Genomic DNA, 18,910 nt, shown 5'->3' on the forward strand with positions numbered 1-18,910 from the left:
CCCAGACCCTCCTGTTAACCCTGCCCTGCCCAGGAAGAAAATAACCCAATCCTGCACATACATGCAGACCCGCTGGCTGGCTGTGTCTCTCCCTGTGCTGTCATCTTGCTGTTAAGCAATAAAGGAGTGATGTTCTGGTTGAAAAAAATCCAGAGGAAATAAAGCAAGTATGATAAAAATCACTGTGCATTGCCGGAAACAGCCTCCAAGCGTGACATCTTATCTCCAGTTGATTTTGTGCAGATGCTGACAGCCAGGCGTGTTTTGGTGACAGGGAGTCACTTGCAGTTCTTTCTGCCAGGATGTGTGACCCTGCTCTTTTCCTGGCCCGGGTGCAAATGCACTTTTTAATGAAAGATTGCCCTTGATTCATACAACCCTAGAATGGTTTGGGTTGGAAGTACTTTAAATACCTTCTAGTTCCAGTCCTCTACCATGGGCAGGGACATCTTCCACGAGACCAGGGTGCTCAGAGACCCATCCAGCCTGGCACTGAACACTGCCAGGGATAGCCACAGCTTCTCTGGGCAGCTGTGCCAGTGCCTCACCACCTTCACAGAGAATAATTTCCTCCTGATATCAAAGCTAAGCCTACTCCCTTTCAGTTTAAAGCCATTCCAGATTGTCCTATCGCTACATGCCCTTGTCAAAAGGACTGGGTTTTTTTGTTTCTTTTCAGTAATTGCCAGCTGTTAGACAGCACCTTCCTTTGGAGGTCTTGGAGTGCTTTGCAGGAGGGAGCAGGATCTCTGCAAAGGGAGAGTGATGCTTTTTCTTGCTCCATAGAGGAGGAGGATTCATCAAGGAGCATTTGCTGTACTTACATGCTTGTGAAAAGCCAGAGGGTTTACTCACTCAGAACAAACAGCCCTTAGCCCCATCAGGATGTTTTTTGGGGCTAAGTCCACCACACTGAGTTTCTGAGGGGGAGTGGCTAGTCCCTGTGGTTGCTCAGGTGAGATTAACCCTCAGGCTGAAAGGTGCCATGTTAAGGTGTCCTGATTTGGATGCCATCTGTGTTGTAGCAAATCACTGATTAAAATCAGAGCTTGATATAAACATAATTAAGAGTAAAAATTATTATTTCACTTTTAGCCTAGCGGAGCTTTTAGCTCTTAAATGAGAACAGAGATATGACCTGATGAAGAAAAGAGATAAAGGCCAGAAGGGGACATTCAGTGCTCCGTTCTTCAACAGTTTTGTTTCAGCAAGTAACCACTGTAAATGTTCAGTAATTTGCATTTTGGCCAAAGCAGCTGCTCTGTAAAGATGTACAACTGCGCTCAAAAACATCTGGACACGAACTACCTGTAAATTCCCATGGGAATTAGCTTCCCTGGTTAACCACAGTCAATTAGAGAAGAAATGATGTCTTGTTTCCTAATTTCCATCAGTGCGGTTTCAGCTTCCCCTCCTTGTGCACGTTGCTAATGCAGGATTCTGCCCTGTGCTGCTGGCTCTGGGCCATGCCATTTGGGGTCCAGAGCAAAGCTGTGGTGCATGCACAGCTGGGAAAGGGAAAGGGCTTTGGGAACAGCACAGACACTGGTGCATGTTGCCCAGAGGAGCTGTGTGAGGAGAGTTGGGACCAGAGGATCTTGAAGGTCCCTTCCAACCCAAACCATTCTGTGATTCTAAGATGACTTGAGGCTTTTTTGTTCATGGTTGACATAGAGTTGTTGGTCAAGAGGTGTGGAGTGCTTATCTTGTGTTCAGTGTAAACAGTGAGTGATGATTCATCTGCTTCTCCTTCCCTGGGTCCTGGAGCTCTCCTTGCATCAACAGGGTTTCCTCTGCTGAGCTGGACTTTTATGTTGGTAGGTGAGAGCTTAACCCTCATGTTGCCACAGGTCTGTCAACAGAAGCACCCAAGGAGGCTGTAAAAATTATTTAAATAACATATTTGGAAAAAGCCTGTCTGCTGCTCTGAACGCCCCACTACTGAGCCCCATAACGTTGCAGCTGGTTGTGGATTGAGCAGCCACATGCGTCGTTCCTGCCTCATCTTCTCCTTGGCTGATCCTGAGCTTTTGCAGTGTGATAGCGAAGCCCTCTCCAGTTTAGTGGGAATGGAACTGCAGGGCAGCAGATGCTGTCCTTTAGAACAAAGCCTCTGACCTGGGGGCAGACAGCTGTAGGATCTACAAGCAAGGAGGCTTTGCCCCTGGCCAGGCTGCAGCCTTGAGATAACACAAGCTTGGTGAGCCTGTGACAGCCTCCCGAGAAGCCTCTGTGCTGGGAGGCAAGGAGAGGAAGATGTTTGGAGGGAAGGAGGGAAGAGCCTTTCAGCAGGTATTTGGTCCTGGCCAATGCAAACTCTTTCAATCCTTCTTCCTGTTGAAGCTTTTAGAGCCATGACTGTTACCAGCTGGCAGGAGCTGGAGCACCAGGATGATGCTGGAGGTGGAAAAGGGACTCAACAACACCCCTGAGTCATAAGTCTGGTTCAGTCTTCCAACCAAGTAGTTTCTTGTTTAACTCCTTCATGGCAGGACTGAGGTTGTGATCAGACCACTGTTTATAAAAACGCATGCTAAGATTGGTGAGTGCAGATTCCTCTCCCCAGTCACATGCAAACACATGCATATGCAAGTGTAGGGTTGTTAATTCAAATCAGGCATGAAAGCACCCAATTCTTGCGCTCCTGGAGCATCTAAGCTTGGTCCAAGAAGGCAAAGAATAATTAGACAGCCTCTGGGCATTTTAATGTGGCAGGGGTGAAGTTCAGCCTGGTAAGCATGAAATGCTGCAAATTAGAGAGAGTAATGAATTTTAACATTGCCCTAAGAACATTCCCTCTGCCCCTTCCTTTTAATTATTTTGCAAGGTGTTTTTTTTTTTAATTTGTTTGTTTTTCTAAATGATCCTGAACAGTATCCCTTCCCCTTCTGCTTGGCATTTCCTTTGCAACTCAAATCCATCTACACGCTGTCATGTGAGAGTAGCCCTGCAGCGAGGACAGATGGCTGGCAAGGTGACAGTCACTGTAGGGTGGGATAGCAGGGCAAAATTCAGGCAAATTCAGGCATCAGAAAGGCTGGAACTCCTTGGCTGAGACGACCACGGTCCTGTTCTCCCAGGGATGGGCATTGCACAGGGTGTCTTGTGAAAGTCAGTGTTGCAGGGATCATTGGAAAGCACAGCTCCAAGCTGCAGGGTGTAGCAGTAATTTATGAATGAGTAGCCAAGTGCCAGCCCTTGGCCACAGTACAGGCTGCAGAGCTGGATCCAGCATCTCCTACATCAAACCCAAAACTCCTGCCTTTAACTTGAGCGTGGCTTTTAGAATAGCACCAGACCTCTCTCCTTCCCTCCTCTCCAGGCTCCCTTCCTAATCCTGCTGGTTCTTTCTGCACAACCTCCCATGGAAATATCCTTTCGTGTCTCTCAGCCCAGTTCATGCACCAGTCCAAGCAATTCTCCTTGCATGTCAGCTCACAGCATCTCCCTCCTCTCTCAGCCTGTTGTATTCCTGCAGAAGGCAGTGGCCAGCCATCCTTTCCCAGCCCTGCTGCTCTCCATGTGTCTCTCTGTAGCAGTGAGTGCTATCACTGTGAAAGTCTTTGCCTGATTGTCACTCAAATGGAGGTTGTTCAGTGCCAGGATGTCCCCATGACCTCCCTGGGTACATCTCCCTTATTTTTCAATCCCTTCCTCTGCTGGAGATCTGGAGTGCCTTCCCTGGCCATCTTAGCAGGGTGGACTGGACTACTGGGTGCATTCTCTGACTGCTCAGTGAGGCTGTCAGCCTTTCCACAAGGAGCAAATTTGATGTATTATTTGGGAGTTTATATCAGGCCATTTAATTTTAAGGCTTTTCTGAGGGCAGGTGATGCACTTGGGCCTCTTTGTAGCATCTGGTACTGATGGGAGGGAGAAAATCCCCACGAGCTTCTTTTGCAACTCGTCTTCAGTAGCACAGACCTGTGGGGCAGCCAGCAAGGGGATTATTTTGGGTTCACTTAAGCTCTGAGTGATGAGCACTTGTGCTGCTAATCAAGCTGATAAATGTCGTCAATTAAAACCTGTGCTTTGCTCTTCAGCTTTCCACAAGTGAAGTGTTTTTGTCTCTCCCAGAGGAGAGAAGGCTGACTGGGTGGGCAATGCTCCTGGAGCATCAGAATGGGCATTAGTTCAGCTCTCAGACACCTACTTTCCTTCAGCTAATCCTAGTGGTTCATTAACAAGGGATGTGACACTTCTACTTAAATTGCTGCCAACGACAAGTGATCATATAATCCTTGGGATTTGGTATGTTTACAAATTAGCTGCTTCCAATTAGCCATTATCTCAACTTCATTATCCCACCACATGTTACGATGCCACAAGCATATGGTTTCTATATGTCTCACTAGGAGGGATGAGAGGTCAGCTTGCTGGATGCTTCCACCCACTGGATGGGGCACCCTTAGTTTTACCACGTTGGAGGCTAAAGCTGGAATTATGTCACTTAGGGACGTGCTCCAAAGGTGGACATGGCAGTGCTGGGTTAATGATTGGCATAGGTGGTCTTACAGGTCTTTTCTGAGTGATTCCATGCTTCCATGGTTATTTGGCACACGCATTCCCATTTCTTTAGGAAACCACTCTAGGCATTTCCAGACGGAGGTCACTAGTGGTCAGCTTTTGGAAAAGGACATCCCATTTTGGGAAGATATACAGCTTGTTCGTGACTGTTATAAATAAATACAGAGAAACTTTAGGGAAGGATTTTTGAAAAAAAACTGTGATTAGGTAGTGGGGAACTATGCAGAGGACCCCTTTTCCTTGTGCCTGAGCAAAGGGGTTGGTACCCAGTGAATAAAAGGCAGAGGTGATGGAGCAGTGATGGAGAGGTGCTGATCTCTCTCTGGGGGGCATTTGAGCATCAGTTTCCTGCTGTTGTCTGGATTGCTAAATTCACATCTCTGCCCTGGAAGCAAGACACTTGTCAGGAAAGAATAATTAATCCAGAAACATGTGGTGCTTTGCCAGGAGACCTTTTTTTTAATTAAAACCCGATCTGATAAAGTCTGCTGAGAAATTAGCGTGTCTGACAAAATCATGAAATGCACGGTTTTGTGAGTAGAGGCCCTGTGGTGGGGGTGCTCTGGGTAGGGCTCAGCCCCCAGAGCTGTGCACACCTTGCAGGGGGTGTTTTTTCCTCCTTTGCCTCTGAGGGCTGTGTTTTTCCCAAATGAGTTACAAATTTGTTAAGAAGCAGGACACCATTTATTACCTACTGCTATGTCTGGTTTGATGTTGTTTGGCCAGCTTGGGGGGGTAAAGGGCAGTCCCAAGCCCGAGGGATCACCAAGGTGCAGGTGGGCTCAGAGATGGTTGTCTTCAGCCACCCCGCCTTGGTGCTGCCACTCAGATGCTGCAGAGAAGAATTGAGTGTCCCTGGCCAGCCCGTGCCCGGTCTCATTCCTGCTCTGCCTATCCTCCAGGGCTGGTGGGGAAGGATGTTTTCCTCCGTGAAGCCGTACGAGAACCAGCGCTACGCCTCCCTGAAGAAGGAGTGCCAGCGGCGGAAGCAGCTCTTTGAGGACCCGCTCTTCCCCGCCAACGATGACTCGCTCTTCTACAAGTCAAGGATTCAGGGCATCCAGTGGAAGCGACCCAGAGTAAGTGCACCCATCCCCTTGGCCCTCAACACTGCTCTCCCCCATCTCTGCTCTCAGGTGTTCCTGAAAATGCACAGTGCTCCCTTCGCCAAGGCTGCCAAGCCCCAGCCAGCACCTCCTCTCCCCAACAGCATTTATTTACCCAGACCTGATATTGTGAGCCTCTAGGTGCCAGGAAAACCTGCTGCACTCAGGTCCAAGTTTTGCCGCATCCAGTGAGGTCCAAGAGCAAAAGAGGCTTTTCTGTGACTCAGTTTCCCCATGCATAAACCAGAGAGCTGGTTTGCAGCTGGGTTGGTATTGTGTAAGGTTGGTGGACCCAGTAAAGCTGAGTGTTATCTCTGGATCACAGAATGATTTGAGTTGGAAGGGACCTTAAAGATCTAGTTCCAACCCTCCTGCCAAGGGCAAGGACACCTTCTGCTTGAATACTCTTGCATGGTCCATTTGGAAAGGGAAAAGAAGATAAGCTTTGGGTAGGTGAGGTGGTTTGGGGATCCTTGGGGAAGAGGGTGGTTGCACCCATTATTCTTCTATGCAAAAACCATGTCCCCTGCCTCTCCTCTGTGCTGCTGTGTCTGTCATGAAGGCAGGTTACAGGAGGCTGGGGAGTAACATTGCCCAGTGTTGCCAGTCCCTCTTCTGGTGTCCTCAGTGCCAGCCCAAATGACACACGTCAGGACCTGAAGGCACTATGGGGAGTTTGTATGTCTTGTCATGGCTGTCTGCTTGGAGTTGACCATGAGAGCAGTGCTCTGACTGCCAAATCCCAGGTAGCAGTGCTAATTGTGCCTGGGGAGTGGCAGTATCCCAGCACCTCACACACCTGGGTTTCCTTCCGTCCCTGTGGGGAGCAGCAGCCCTCTCTGCCCAGCCTGTGCTTTTCCTGTGCTGTGTGATTTGGTGCCATTTGAGTGTTGTAGGGCTGCCTGAGCTGCCGTCATCGCCTTGGCCCCCGCTGACAGCCCAGAAAACCAGCTGGCCTTCCACAAGACAGTGCTGTGCCTGTCTGGGCGAGGGCAGTCTGCAGGGGGGTGGACAAAAGCCTTTGTGTGAAGGGAGAGATGGAGCTGAACTCACTCTTGTGGTGTGGCCAGAGGGGCTGAGCCCCCCAGCATCCCACCAGGCTCCCTGTGAGAGGAGGCCTCAGTTCCCTCTGCTCTGCCTTTGTATCTTCCACTCCAGCTCTGCCTGGACACTGGATTTGTGCAAAGCCCTGTGTGTGTTTTAGTTTATTCCTCTTGTCTGCTGTCAGGAAAAGAGGCCTTGTGCACAGCTGCCTTCTGAAGACAGGTCCAACGATGGTTTGGTCTCACTGTGGGGGCCAACAGGAATACTCCTTGCACATCCCATTTATACAGCAGAGAGGTGATAGCTGAGACTTTCTAAACAACTAAAAGGTGGGGAGGTATTTGAGACCCTCTTGCTGGTTTGCAGCCAGGTCACACACATTACTTCAGCCCCATGTCTAAAGACAGAGGGTTGGATCCCTTTGTAGAGGGACAATGATTGCTTGTGTTCTGCTGAACATCTCAGAGCTTTTCTCCATCTCCTTTTCTGGCTTCCATCTCACTCATAGCCCTTGGTGTTCAGGCGGGTATTATCATCTTGCTGCCTTGCTCTTTGGAGCAGGAGCTCTTTCTAAGAAAGCTTTCTGAACCTCACCTGTAGGATGTCACACTCACCTAGTCCAAACCCATCCCTGCTGAAGCACGGAGTGAATTCAAACTTTTTCCAGCCACCCAGCTCTGCAGTTTCATAGGATTACAGAACTGTTTGGGTAGGAGGAGACCCTTAAAGTGATTAGCATTTCATTCAACATTGGAATGTTGAACCAGGGCTCTTTCTGGCATGGGCTGTCAGTGGGAATGGAGGGTGGAAGTGGGTCCCATGTGCCAGCAAGGTCCTGTGGCTTAACAAGACACAGAGGTGGTCCTTGTTTTGCTGCCTCTGCCCCAGATAAAGGGAACTTTGCCAGCAGCTTGGGCGTCAGAAGGAATGCATGCTGAGCAGTAGCAGACTCATGATGCCACTGTCTGGTAGGATTGTTTGATCAGCTGCCTTGACCACAAAATCACCATTAACAAAGAATTTGAGCTCACACCTGCCCTGTTTGCTGCTGAAGTTTCGAGAAGCCTCTTTCTCAAAAGTATTTCTCTATGTTCTTTCTCTCAATTGAAATCTCTCATTTCAGCAAAAGTAACTAAATTTCATGGGGAGAATTGCTTTGTGCCAGCAGACAATGGAAAATGACATTTTTAGTTGCTGGACCTGATTCTGTCTGACTTCATACTGGCTTTCTAAGGGAGAGAGTCCAGGAAAAATCCCAGCATCTTCTGCAAGAAAGCAATCACTATCAGCTTTTCCAAGTTAATGCAGGATTCAGTAGAGTCCAAAATGTCCATGAAGTTTAAATCAACTGTTCTGCTTGTGTGCTATTGAATGGCATGGTGCAGTTATTAAACTACAGCATCTTGTTTCTATTACAACCAGCAGATATTCTCTTAGGCAATCACAGATAAATCTCTTTTAGAAAAAAGCAAGTAGTGATACTCCCAGCTTTTGGCAGATGCTGTTTTGGGGATTTCCTTACCAAGAAATGGAGTCCCCAGTCGCAAGGATACTGTCTGCAGGGAAGGAATGGTGTGTACACACTTGATCTCTCAGGGCCATGGCCATGGGTTGTTTTGGAGAGTTTCAGCTAAAACTGCGATAAAACCTAAGAGCTCATCGTGTCTCTGGCTTTGTGGGAACAGAGTGGGTGGAGAATGGAAATAAAAGCTACCCACTGTTAAAAACAACCACTTGCTGTCTCGGAAAAGTTGTCACTTGTGATCTACGGAAAGAAATCAGACATAGAAGATAAATTGTGCCCTGAGAAGCTGTAGCTGCCCTATCCCTGGAAGTGTTGAAGGTCATGTTGGATGGGCTTTGAGCAACGTGGTGTAGTGGAAGGTGTTCCTGGCCACAGCGGGCCAGTCAGATCTAGGTGATCTTGAAGGTCCTTCCCAACCCAAACCATTCTGTGATTTTTCAGATGAAGCACTTGCAATGAAAAGTAACCAGAGTGAACTCACTGGGGTGCTGGGAATGCACTTTGGCAGAGGCAGGATCTTATTTCTGTATACTTCCATGGTGCTGGTATGGATCTCAACAGTCCGTCCTCCATGTGTGCATCTCTGCCTTCCCAACTGTTCTTCCTCTCTGTTCCTCCATGCACTCCCAAAGCTTGAGGGTGCTTTGGCAAAAAAAAAAAAAAAACACAAAACCCCCAATCTCCACAGTGCTTTCCCTTTTGCTTGAGATTTTTCTGGGCAGAGGGGAAAAGAAGAGGCTGAGGAACAGCTCTGGTCCCTTCCCTGGTCAGGCTGTTTTGCTTCAACTTCCTCCTGCATCCAGCACTGCAGCCTTTCCTGGAACGGGCTCAGCCTTATTATTTCCAGCAGCGTGTCCTCCCTCCCTCCCTCCCTGCTTTCCTTGGCCTGCAGCCCCGCTCTGGATGCCAGATCTCTGCAGAGGGAGCAGCTGTTTGAGCCCTCTAATCGTGTTTTGGCTCCGGTGGTTGTTTGCTGGACGCCTTTGTGAAGCCAGAAAGCCAATTACTGGAGTGCTTTGGAGGGAGGGAAACCACAGCATCAGCCTGGGCAGGGAAGGGGGTCCTGAAGAGCCCTGCTTAGTGAATCCACTTAAAAACAAAGCTGGCTGCTCGTTGCCTAGCCAAAGCAGATTTTGGAGATCACTCAGGCAGCATCAGCAGCTCCTTTTGGCAGCAGCACTCAGCTGTTGCATTAGAAATTAAACAGAACTTTTGAGCTTAGCCCAAATCCCAGCACCTGGCCTGAAACTTCTTTCCCTTGTGCTCTGTATGCTGCCGTGAGAAGGAGAGGGAGATCTGTATCCAGGCAAGTAGTACCACTCCCAGTGGAAATCTCAGCCTGATCCTCAAGCTCTGAGTTTTGCCCTCCCCTTTTGGGACAGGAATGCTGGCAGGACACCCTGGAAGCAGGAGGTTTGGTCTGTGCATTGGGTGAGCTGGTCTGGATATTTGGGAGGTAGATAAATAAGAAGGGGTGGCACAGAGATGAGTAGAAGGGGATGGATGAGGTACAGGATGGATGGCAAAAATAAGGAGAGATTTGGGGCATTTGCTGTGTCTGTTGATCCCCTGTGGAAAAAACCATGATGGTCTAAGGTAGAAGAGACTCATCTACCCTGTGGGAAAAGAGTTAATATCTTCTAATCATTGCTGTCCCAAGCTCTCTTCTTGGGTACAGAGTGCTTCTAGTGGTGCCATGGGATTGCTACAGGCTTCAATTAGGGTCTGTCTTTAATACCTCTGGGCCTTACCCAGGGCTTGTTTTCTCTCAAGAGGCCCACTTGGTTCAGGCTCAGCCCACCAAGCCATGACCTGCTCCTGGGATGGGTCAGGACAGGACAAATTTGGGCATCCACTGCACCTTTTGTAGGGAGCAAATGAAGCCTGGTGAGAGGCTTACATCATGCACAGCTGGGATGTTGAACTACATGAGCTGCATGCTCTGGTGCTTCAGCTCTTCCCAGGGAGCCAGGTTGAGCATGGAGATGTTTTTTTCCTCCCTGTTCTGGGAGGCAGGTGGGCTGCTGTGTGCTGACTGTGTTCCTGTGTGCTGCAGGCCATTGCAGGAGCACCTCATGGTCATCCCTAAGATGCTGAGTGGCTGGGACATGAGATCCCAAAGACCCTTGGAGGTGTCCAGGTGGGATCTCCATGCTGGGCTGCACCAAAGGTGCTGTAACAAGAAGCTGTGACAAACACAAGGGTTTCCAAGCCAGCTGTTGTCACAGTGACTGTGTGGCTCGAGGTGATGTGTGGTTGTTGTTGAACCTGAGCTGCATCCTTGCACTGTGGGTTCAAGCCTGTATGGTTGCAACCACCAGAGGAACTCTCATGGATGAAGCCTACACCCTCCCAGTCTTCAGGGGAAGAGTTTTTCCCTCCATGCCTGTTTCTCAGTATTTTTATCTCTCTCCAGTGTTTACTTGCAAGTGCTGAATTTTCTCTGCAGGAACTAATTGTCAGGGGAGATTGTCACTGATTAAAGAGCAGAAAGGTAGATTCTTGCTAAATGGTAATATTATTTTGTCTGGATGAAGGCAATGTCATTTGGAGGGGAAAGCCTGAGAGAGCAGTTGTGGGAGAGAGAGACAGGCCAGGTGTTTTGGGAAAGGTTGTGGAAGCAGGAGCTCTTAGGACACTAGGACCATGGCATTTTCAGCCCTACTATGGCACTGGGGAGAGATGCTCTCAGTCACAGCCCTAAGGTTTTTTTTTTCCAGACAGAGAAGAGAAATCTTGTTTTAGAAACCAAGAAAACAGGATTTTTCAATAGCCATTCCCTGCCTTTCTGGTATGTATTACTGTGATATGTGTATAAGGGTTTTGTCCACTCACAGAATCATAAAAAGGTTTGGGTTGGAAGGGATCCTAAGGATCCTCTAGTTCCTTAGGCAGGGACACCTTCCACCAGACTAGGGTGCTCAGAGCCCCGTCCAGCCTGGCCTTCAACATTTCCAGGGTTGGGGCATCCACAGCTTCTCAGGATAACCTGGTCCAGTGTCTCACTACCCTCACAGGGAAGGATTTCTTCCTAATATCCAGTCTAAATCTACCCTATTTCACCTTAAAGCCACTCTCCCTTGTCCTGTCATGCAGGATATATTATGTCATTGTCTCCTCAATTGGATGCTGTTGTCTTTGGAGGAGGTGTTGCAGGATGGGAGAACATCTCTTAGCTCCACTTTTCCTTACATTATTAAGCACTTAGCTGTTTTCTCTTGCTGAAGCAGGATTATACAATCAATCCCCTTGGGGGCTTCCCTGGAAGGGGAAAGGAGTCAATGAACTAATTCACTAAAAGCAGGACCAGCACTTCCCTGCCCACAAGTTTCTGCATTAAAAGGTCTTTTCCCCAGTGTGTAGTGCAGGTTGGGAAGCTGACAGAAACACAAGAGAGAAGATAATGGGAAGGACAGAGGTTAGGTTCTTGCAGTTCTTTGGTCTCTGAAGCTCACCAAGAGTTTAGCAGGGAGGCACTTACACTGGTGATGACATTTGGGTACAAAAGCTTTCAGCTGTCCCACTTGGAGGTGTTTCTTCCAGAAAGACTTAAATACTAACTCCTGTGATCCAGGGGTGTCTTTACTGAGCTTTCTGCAGTGTCTTGGCCTGTCTCTCTCAGTTTTGGTCTCGCCCCAAGAATGCTTGGGGTTAGTGTTGATGCTGGGGCTCCACTGTGCTGCTGGAATGACTGAGGGATCATCTCCTCTGAAGAGAGTCAACAGACTCTGTCTGGGGTCCATCACAGGGGTTAAAATCCTTCCAGACCTTTGCATTTCTCAGCTTAAGAATTTATGAGCCACTTGTCTGTTAATTTATCTGCTGTTTTCAGTAAAACCGGAGCTGATTGCCAGTCTGGCTGCTCCTTGCCAGGAAAGGATTTTGTCATCATTTAATGCAATCTCTGAATTGACCTTGTTTTTACATTTTTAAGGCATTCATAGGCTACCCCATCCCTCAAGGATGAACAAGAGATTCATTGTTATTATTTGTACTTCTTTTAAAAGGTCTCTAGTCCCATTAGATGTGATGCTGACCCTGGCTGCATTCCAGCAGGTCTCACCAGATCCTCCCAGGGCCATGGCCTTATGGTGCCAGGCAAACACACTCTCCCCCTTAGCCCCAGTGAGGACTGAATTTGATAAGCTGCTTGGCACTGGTGCAGCCTTTGATAAGAAATTTGCAGCAGTCTGCTCTGTCCTCAGCATCAGAAGGACACGATGCAAAAGCGACAGTAAAATCCCTGGATTAGATTCATTGCATGGCTCTTAGTGCAGCTGCGTGTTGGTGACAGGAAATTATTGTATTGGTAATGAGTTAGAGCAGAGCAATAGCAGAGGTTGTCACAGAAAGGAGTCCTGGGTGTCCACAGCCCCTGAGCTCCATGGGAGGGAGTGTGCAGATCCCCCCAGACTGGGCTCTGGGGTCCTGGAGGGGCACGTTTGCCCTGTGGAGCAATTACAGAGCTGCTTATCATAGAAGCACAGAGTGGTTTGGCTTCAAGATCACCTAGTTCCAACCTCCCTGCCACAGGAGAGACACCTTCCACTAGACCTGGTTGCTCAGTGTTAAGGAAACTTCCCTGTCCAGCCATCCAGGGGCCGCTCTGGCAGTCACCCTCCCACCAGCTGAGCTGGGACCAAAGCCCCTTTATAGCAGGCAGCTCCAGGGAGACAGTGAGTGCCCCGTTTGACTCCCTACACCCATGGTCAGACCAGGTTTCCTTACATGACCCCAGCTTTCCCATAACAGAGTCTCAGACATCTGGATCATTAAAATTACTTCATCTTGGCGCAGTGATAGAAAAATGGCCCAAGCTGGTGCCTCTGAGGAGGGACCCCGGACAAAGGAAACCTTAGATTTTTATCCTTTCACAGTCCAAGCATGGGAAGGCCTGGAGAGTCTCTGAGTGTTTGATCACATGGATGGGACGCAGGTGCCCTTCCTTCTTTGGCCAGCAGTTCACAGCCTCTTGTCCCAGGTTTGGGACTCCTTCTCCCCAGAGCTCAAACTGCAGCTGCTCACCAAAATACCTGCACTGAATGTGTTCCTCACCACTCAAAGCCCTATCCAACCTGTCCTGGGGATGGGGCATCCACAGCTTGTCTGGGAAACCTGTGCCAGTGCCTCACCGCCCTCACAGGAAAGAATGTCTATTATCTAACTTAAACCTGATTTTATTCAATTTAAAGCCATTCAAGCCATTCCTCCTTGTCCTGTTATTCATGCACTTGTCAAAAGACCCTCTCCAGCTCTCTTGGAGCTTCTTTAGGCACTGGAAGGAGCTCTAAGGTCTCCTTGGATCCTTCCTGTCTACAGACTGCATAACCCCAGCTCCCTCAGCCTGTCTTCATAGCAGAGCTGCCTTAGCCCTCCAAGGATCTTTGTGGTCTCCTCTGGACTTGCTCCAGCAAGCAAGGTCCATGTCCTCCTTATGGTTGGGGTCCAGATCTGGATGCACGCTCTGAATCAGCCAAGGGTTTTAATCTTGGTGCAAGCTGGGAGTTCCTGCACTGCCTGTGAGCTCTAATCTTTGAGCCCTCAGAGAGGATGGGATTTTGAGGTGATTTGCCTGTGTTAGGGCAGGGGTTCCTGCTGGAGCAAGTGTCTTTCACTGAAGCCCTTGAAAAGACTTGATCAGGCATGGTGCTGCCTCTTGCAGAAGGAAAACAAAACATGAAGAGCGTGCGAGAATGTGTGTGTTAGTTTGTGAGTGACTGTGTGTGAGTAGAAATATAAAACAGTGGTTCTTTGATATTTCTGGGTCTTTGTGAAGAAACCACTGCTCAGTGATGCATTCCTCCCAGTGCCCATCTAAGAAGGAAAAGGGTGAACAAACCATCTTAATGGATGGTTAAATTTTGACTGTGGTCTAATGCAAATGCCACTGACAGAGTTACATAAGAATTCATGTCCCTTCTCCCAGTTAGCAGAAACCTGTGACTCCACATCTCTAGAGGGTGGTTTTCTCATAGAACAGGATTCTGTTTGTAAAGCTACACCCAGTGTATGAATTACCAGAATAGGCGTGGGCTGAAAGTAGTTTCTTTAAATGGCCTAAACTCATGATAACCTCATTTTTCATCATCATTGCATAGTCAAGGATTAATTTAGATTGTGGTGAGGTCAAGTCCTGTTTTTGAATGGAGGTGCTATGAATGGGACACAATCACAAGCCAAAGGGTATTTCCTTGCTCTGGGACAAGGAAATGGAGAGAGTATGGCTCAGGGGGGTGTGGGAGGTGTCTCCACAGAAAAGCAGTTTGGAGATTTTGATCTGAGATATGCACAATGGAGTGTGGAAGTAGTTTTCCTTTGCAACTTCCAGTTCTTCTTTTCCCATCAATAACTCGACTCTTAGGTTAATTAAAAACAAACAAACAAAACCAACAAAAACCTCTGCACAATTTAGATTTCTAAATCCTGTTTTAGAAGATTGGCTTTCAGTGGGACACAGGATTTGGGATTCAGGCAGGGCAGTTGCTGAATTATGTTGCTTGGAGGCAGAAGCGGCACAGCTGAGCTTCATGGCCACATCAGCTTGCTCCAAGATTTCACATTAGCTCTGTGATGAATGGCTGGGTTTGGACCATTCCACCTGAAATACTGTAGTTTTTCACAGCAGGACTTACTTGGATAGACTCCTCCCTTTCCACCAGCACGGTCCCACCTCTGCATCCTCCAGGGTGGGGACCGATGGCTCAAAAGTGGTGCAAGATGTGGAGCGTCCTCAGGGCTCCTGCCTGTGGTTGGTGGTCCCTCACTTGTACCTGCATGGCTGTGATCCTCCAGGTCTGGGGCTTGATGCATATTGTTTCAAGCCAAAGCAGTTCCTCTGCTTGAGGTTAAACCCCACACCTAAAAGCATTGGAGCAACTGAGAGCATGGTGTGGCATGTGAGAGGACAGGCTTTGGACTGTGGGTGTAATTTAAACTCACGATACTGCCAAGCCAGGGTTGGTTCACCCTGCAAGTCCTTCCCAAGGGAAGCTGGTTAAAGGAGATCTGTAGGAGAGCTCAGAAGTGGGATATGATGGAGGATGGATGGATTTGGGCAAAGGTGGCCAGCAGCACTGTGCTGAGTCAGAGAGGTGTGTCTGTCAGAGGTGTTAAACAGCCTTGGGAGCTTCTTTTCTTCCTCCTCCTCCACCTCTCTGCTGTAGCTCCCTAGAGCCTGTGCCTACCTGGATCTCAGGGAAGGAGATTCAGGTGGAGGCATCTCTGAGAGCTGCATTTGCTCAGTGTCCTCTGCACATCTCAAGACTGTAGATGTGTGCAGCTGTAAGGGTCCGGCTGGCTCGGGTGATGCAGCGTGAAAGGGAGGCAGGTGACATTTCTGTGAAGGAAGGATGGTTCCCCTGGTGACTGGGCTGTGCTGGGGCTGGAAACCCAGAGGGACCACTTCTGCCTCTCGATGGGGTGATCTGTGGCACCTCACCTCACTGCTCTGAGCATCCCATCCCCCTGTTTGTCAGTGAGCCATGTGAAGGCTTTCCTGCTTTGGCAGTGACTTCTGCAGACCTCAGGGCTGCTGGTATCCTGGGAGTATTTTTTTTCCTTAGTGGCTTTGCCACCAGACAAAAGCACTTGCTGTGGGAGAGATGGCCTGGGAAGGGCTGTGTCTGGATGTGTGGTGATGCTAAAAGGCAGGCTGTGCCAGCCTCTGCATTAGTCTTGGCTGGGTAGAGACTGAAGAAGTCCTGGGTGGATTAATGGTGAGACTTCCCAAGAGTGCATCCTTGGAAAGGGCATGTGGGAGGAATGACAGGTCTGGGGTCTCTGTACTTGTGCCATTTGCCTTCCAATCCCTCTCCATCTGCTCCTGGGGAAGTGCAGTGCTCTCACAGCCTCCTGTATCTCTCCACTCTCATTGCTGTATCCTTTCTCGGGTATCCCTTTGTACTTTGGATACACGGAAAATAAAACTGCAGAGGGACCTGTCCTGCAAATTGACCTTTAGATCTTGTTTGCGTCTGTCCCCGCTCTTCCTGGTGCCAAAACAAACACTGCTCCAACTCTTCCAGGTGCCAGAACAAACGCCATTGCATGATGCTGTGGTACACAAACTGAGTGGAGGAGTTTGTGGGGAGCCTGTTTTTTGGATGCCTCCCTTCACAAGCAAGTCCTGTTTGCTGTGGGTGGAGTGTCCAGTGCCCACTGCATGGTGTGGGAGCTGATAACAGCACAAATGTGTACACGCTGAGATACTGGGAGTGGATTAGCATTAGGGATGCCTGACTGAGGCAATACAAACCTCCACAAACAGTTCTGTAGGGTGTAGATATTTCCAACCAAGCCTAACCTTCCATGTGTGTGAAGCTGATCTGCCAAGCATATATTTTTTAGTAGAGCCTGTAGTGACAGGACAAGGGATAATGGTTTTAAACTGAAAAAGGATGGATTTAAAGTAGATAGAACAACACAAATTTTTATAGTGAGGGTGGTCAGACACTGGCACAGGTTGCCCAGAGAAGGTGTGGCTTCCCTGAAAGTGTTCAAGACCAGGTTGGATGGGGTTTGAGGAACCTGGTCTAGTGGAAGGGGTTCCTGTCCATGGCAGGGGGTTGTAGAGAGATGATCTTTAAGGTCCCTTCCAACCCAAACCACTCTGTGATTCTATGATCCTTTATTAATCCATCTGAAGGCATAGACCCCTGTTCACCTCATTCATTTTAAGTTCACCCCGTTTCCCTTTCCCTTTCCACCCTGATGCAAATTTTATTAATTGCCCTTCTTGCAAAATCACCTCCCAGTTCCAGATATCTGCAGCAGGGCAGTACAGGGACCTTTGTATCTGCTGTGTCACCGTTGCTTGCCATGCTTGGGTGCCTCTTGCTCTCTTCTCTGTGTGAGTGACATTTAAGACAGGATCCTTTCGGTTCCCAGTTGCCCAGAAGGGAGGGAGGAAGCACAGCCACGCTAATAGATTATTTTGCTGATTTTGCAAGTCTGAGTGAAAGCATTGTTCTGAAACAGCCAGGCTCTGCAATGAAATTAACCTAGTCTGTTCCTTACAAAATCTTGTTAGCAAAAAATGGTCCTGGCATGCAGCAGATGTTGTATCTCCTGTGGTTATTCCTCCTCCTGCCATAGATTTTTCCCTCCCCACATCTGGTTTGACACGATCCAGATCCCCAGTGAATCTGAATCTCAGAAACCTGCGCTGGGAAACATTTATGGTAAAACAGTCACCAATTATAAAGCAAATTAGAGAGTGATTTTCTCCATACAACCCTGTGTGGAATTGGACTGGCTGGAGAAGCTGAGGAAGATATTTTCTGCTTTAAATGCATTTAGAAGAAAAATTGTGTACATTTTGGGGAAGTGTCCCAAAAGGGAGAGCAGAGGGAAAGACCACATGCTTTTGGGTGGGAAGCAAAAAAGTACAAGATAATTGCTCTGGCTGGGTTTTGTTTGCTTGTGTGTTTTTTTGTTGTTTTTTTTTTTTTTTTTTTATATTTCCTTAATTAACTTCAAGAACCCAAAGCCAGAGGGAGCAAACTGTCCCAATCTGGGCTCTCATAAGCCAGACCTCTGCAATCAGCCCCTCATTGACAGGGACCTGCTCTGGCTCTGATTTCTACCTCTATCCCACATCCATTGGAGGAGGGAGGATATGAATCACCAGAACTTTGAATCACTATTTTGGCCTTCTTTGTGTTATCATTCTGAATCTTTCCATAGAATCATCCACACAGGCTTTCTCTAAATTGTGTTTTGTTGCCTGGAGCTCAGCGGGCATTTCAGCAGACAATTTAAGAGAGGGCAGATCATCTCTGATGGTCCTTAGGATCCTTGGAATAACCATCTCCAGAAGTGTGCAAGGAAAATGTGAGTGTGGCACTTGGGAATGTGATCTAGGGGTGAGCATGGAAATGTTGGATTAATGATTGGACTTGGTGATCTTAAGGGCTTTTCCAGCTTCAGTGGTCCTGTGATTCTTGGGATCCTCCAAGACAGGTTCTCCTTGGGGGTAAAGAGACATGGATGACTCCCTTGGCCAAGGTAGAGTTAAGAACCACACATTAAAGTCATAGCTTCACTGCAGCCATAGCTTTTGGCTTCCCCCTCCTGTTCCATCCTGTTCTCCATCTGTGTCCAGACTAGGAGCAAGCAGGACCCAGGATTCCTCTCTGCTGAAGCCTCAAGTGGCAAGAGGCAGTTTGAGCTGGTTCTGTGGTGGCCGAAGCCTGAACCCAGAAGGGTGTAGATGTTGGTGTGCTGCCCTCCTCTCTCGGGGTCATGGTGCTGGGAGGGTGACGTGGTGTTTGCTGCCTGGATAAATGTTATTGCTCACCTGGATTCTCTGTTGCATGGTAGGGAGGGGAGCAAACCAAGGTCATGACCTTCTCTGGTCAGAGAATCTCTGCTTCCCTCCTCCCTTTGCCCATACGAATCCCAGCTCCTGTAATTCCATCTGGCTGCAGAGCAAGCTCCTTATCACCTACAGCACTTTTCACAGGAAAGGGAACACTAAATGTTCCAAAGCTTTTCTTGGCTTTTTGACCTAGTTCCCACTGGTATCTTGTTCATGTACCACCTCTGCACGTGGGCATGGTGCTCCATGGCTCTGAGTGTGCTTTGCATCAGACACCAGGGCCCCACTGTGCTCCGTGCCATCCTGGGGCATTGCAGCCTGGCCTGAAGCAGTGCCTTGGTCCTTGGCTCCCACCTCAGTACACCCAGAGAATACAGGGAATGTCATCCC

At 48.6% G+C, this 18,910-nt stretch overlaps 1 protein-coding gene across 3 annotated transcripts in view; it reads left to right on the top strand.

Moving 5' to 3' along the window:
* The window catches only part of CAPN5 (calpain 5), a 54,882-nt gene that overhangs the window by 12,335 nt on the left and 23,637 nt on the right, over positions 1-18,910 (top strand). For all 3 annotated transcript variants that reach the window (XM_063394349.1, XM_063394348.1, XM_063394350.1), the window contains exon 2: positions 5,430-5,606. In XM_063394349.1, the coding sequence (XP_063250419.1) occupies positions 5,445-5,606 (162 nt within the window). In that variant the 5' untranslated portion in view covers positions 5,430-5,444. The remainder of the gene's footprint in view (positions 1-5,429; positions 5,607-18,910) is intronic.

Source organism: Prinia subflava, chromosome 3 (genome assembly GCF_021018805.1).
Source record: "Prinia subflava isolate CZ2003 ecotype Zambia chromosome 3, Cam_Psub_1.2, whole genome shotgun sequence".
NCBI lineage: Eukaryota > Metazoa > Chordata > Aves > Passeriformes > Cisticolidae > Prinia > Prinia subflava.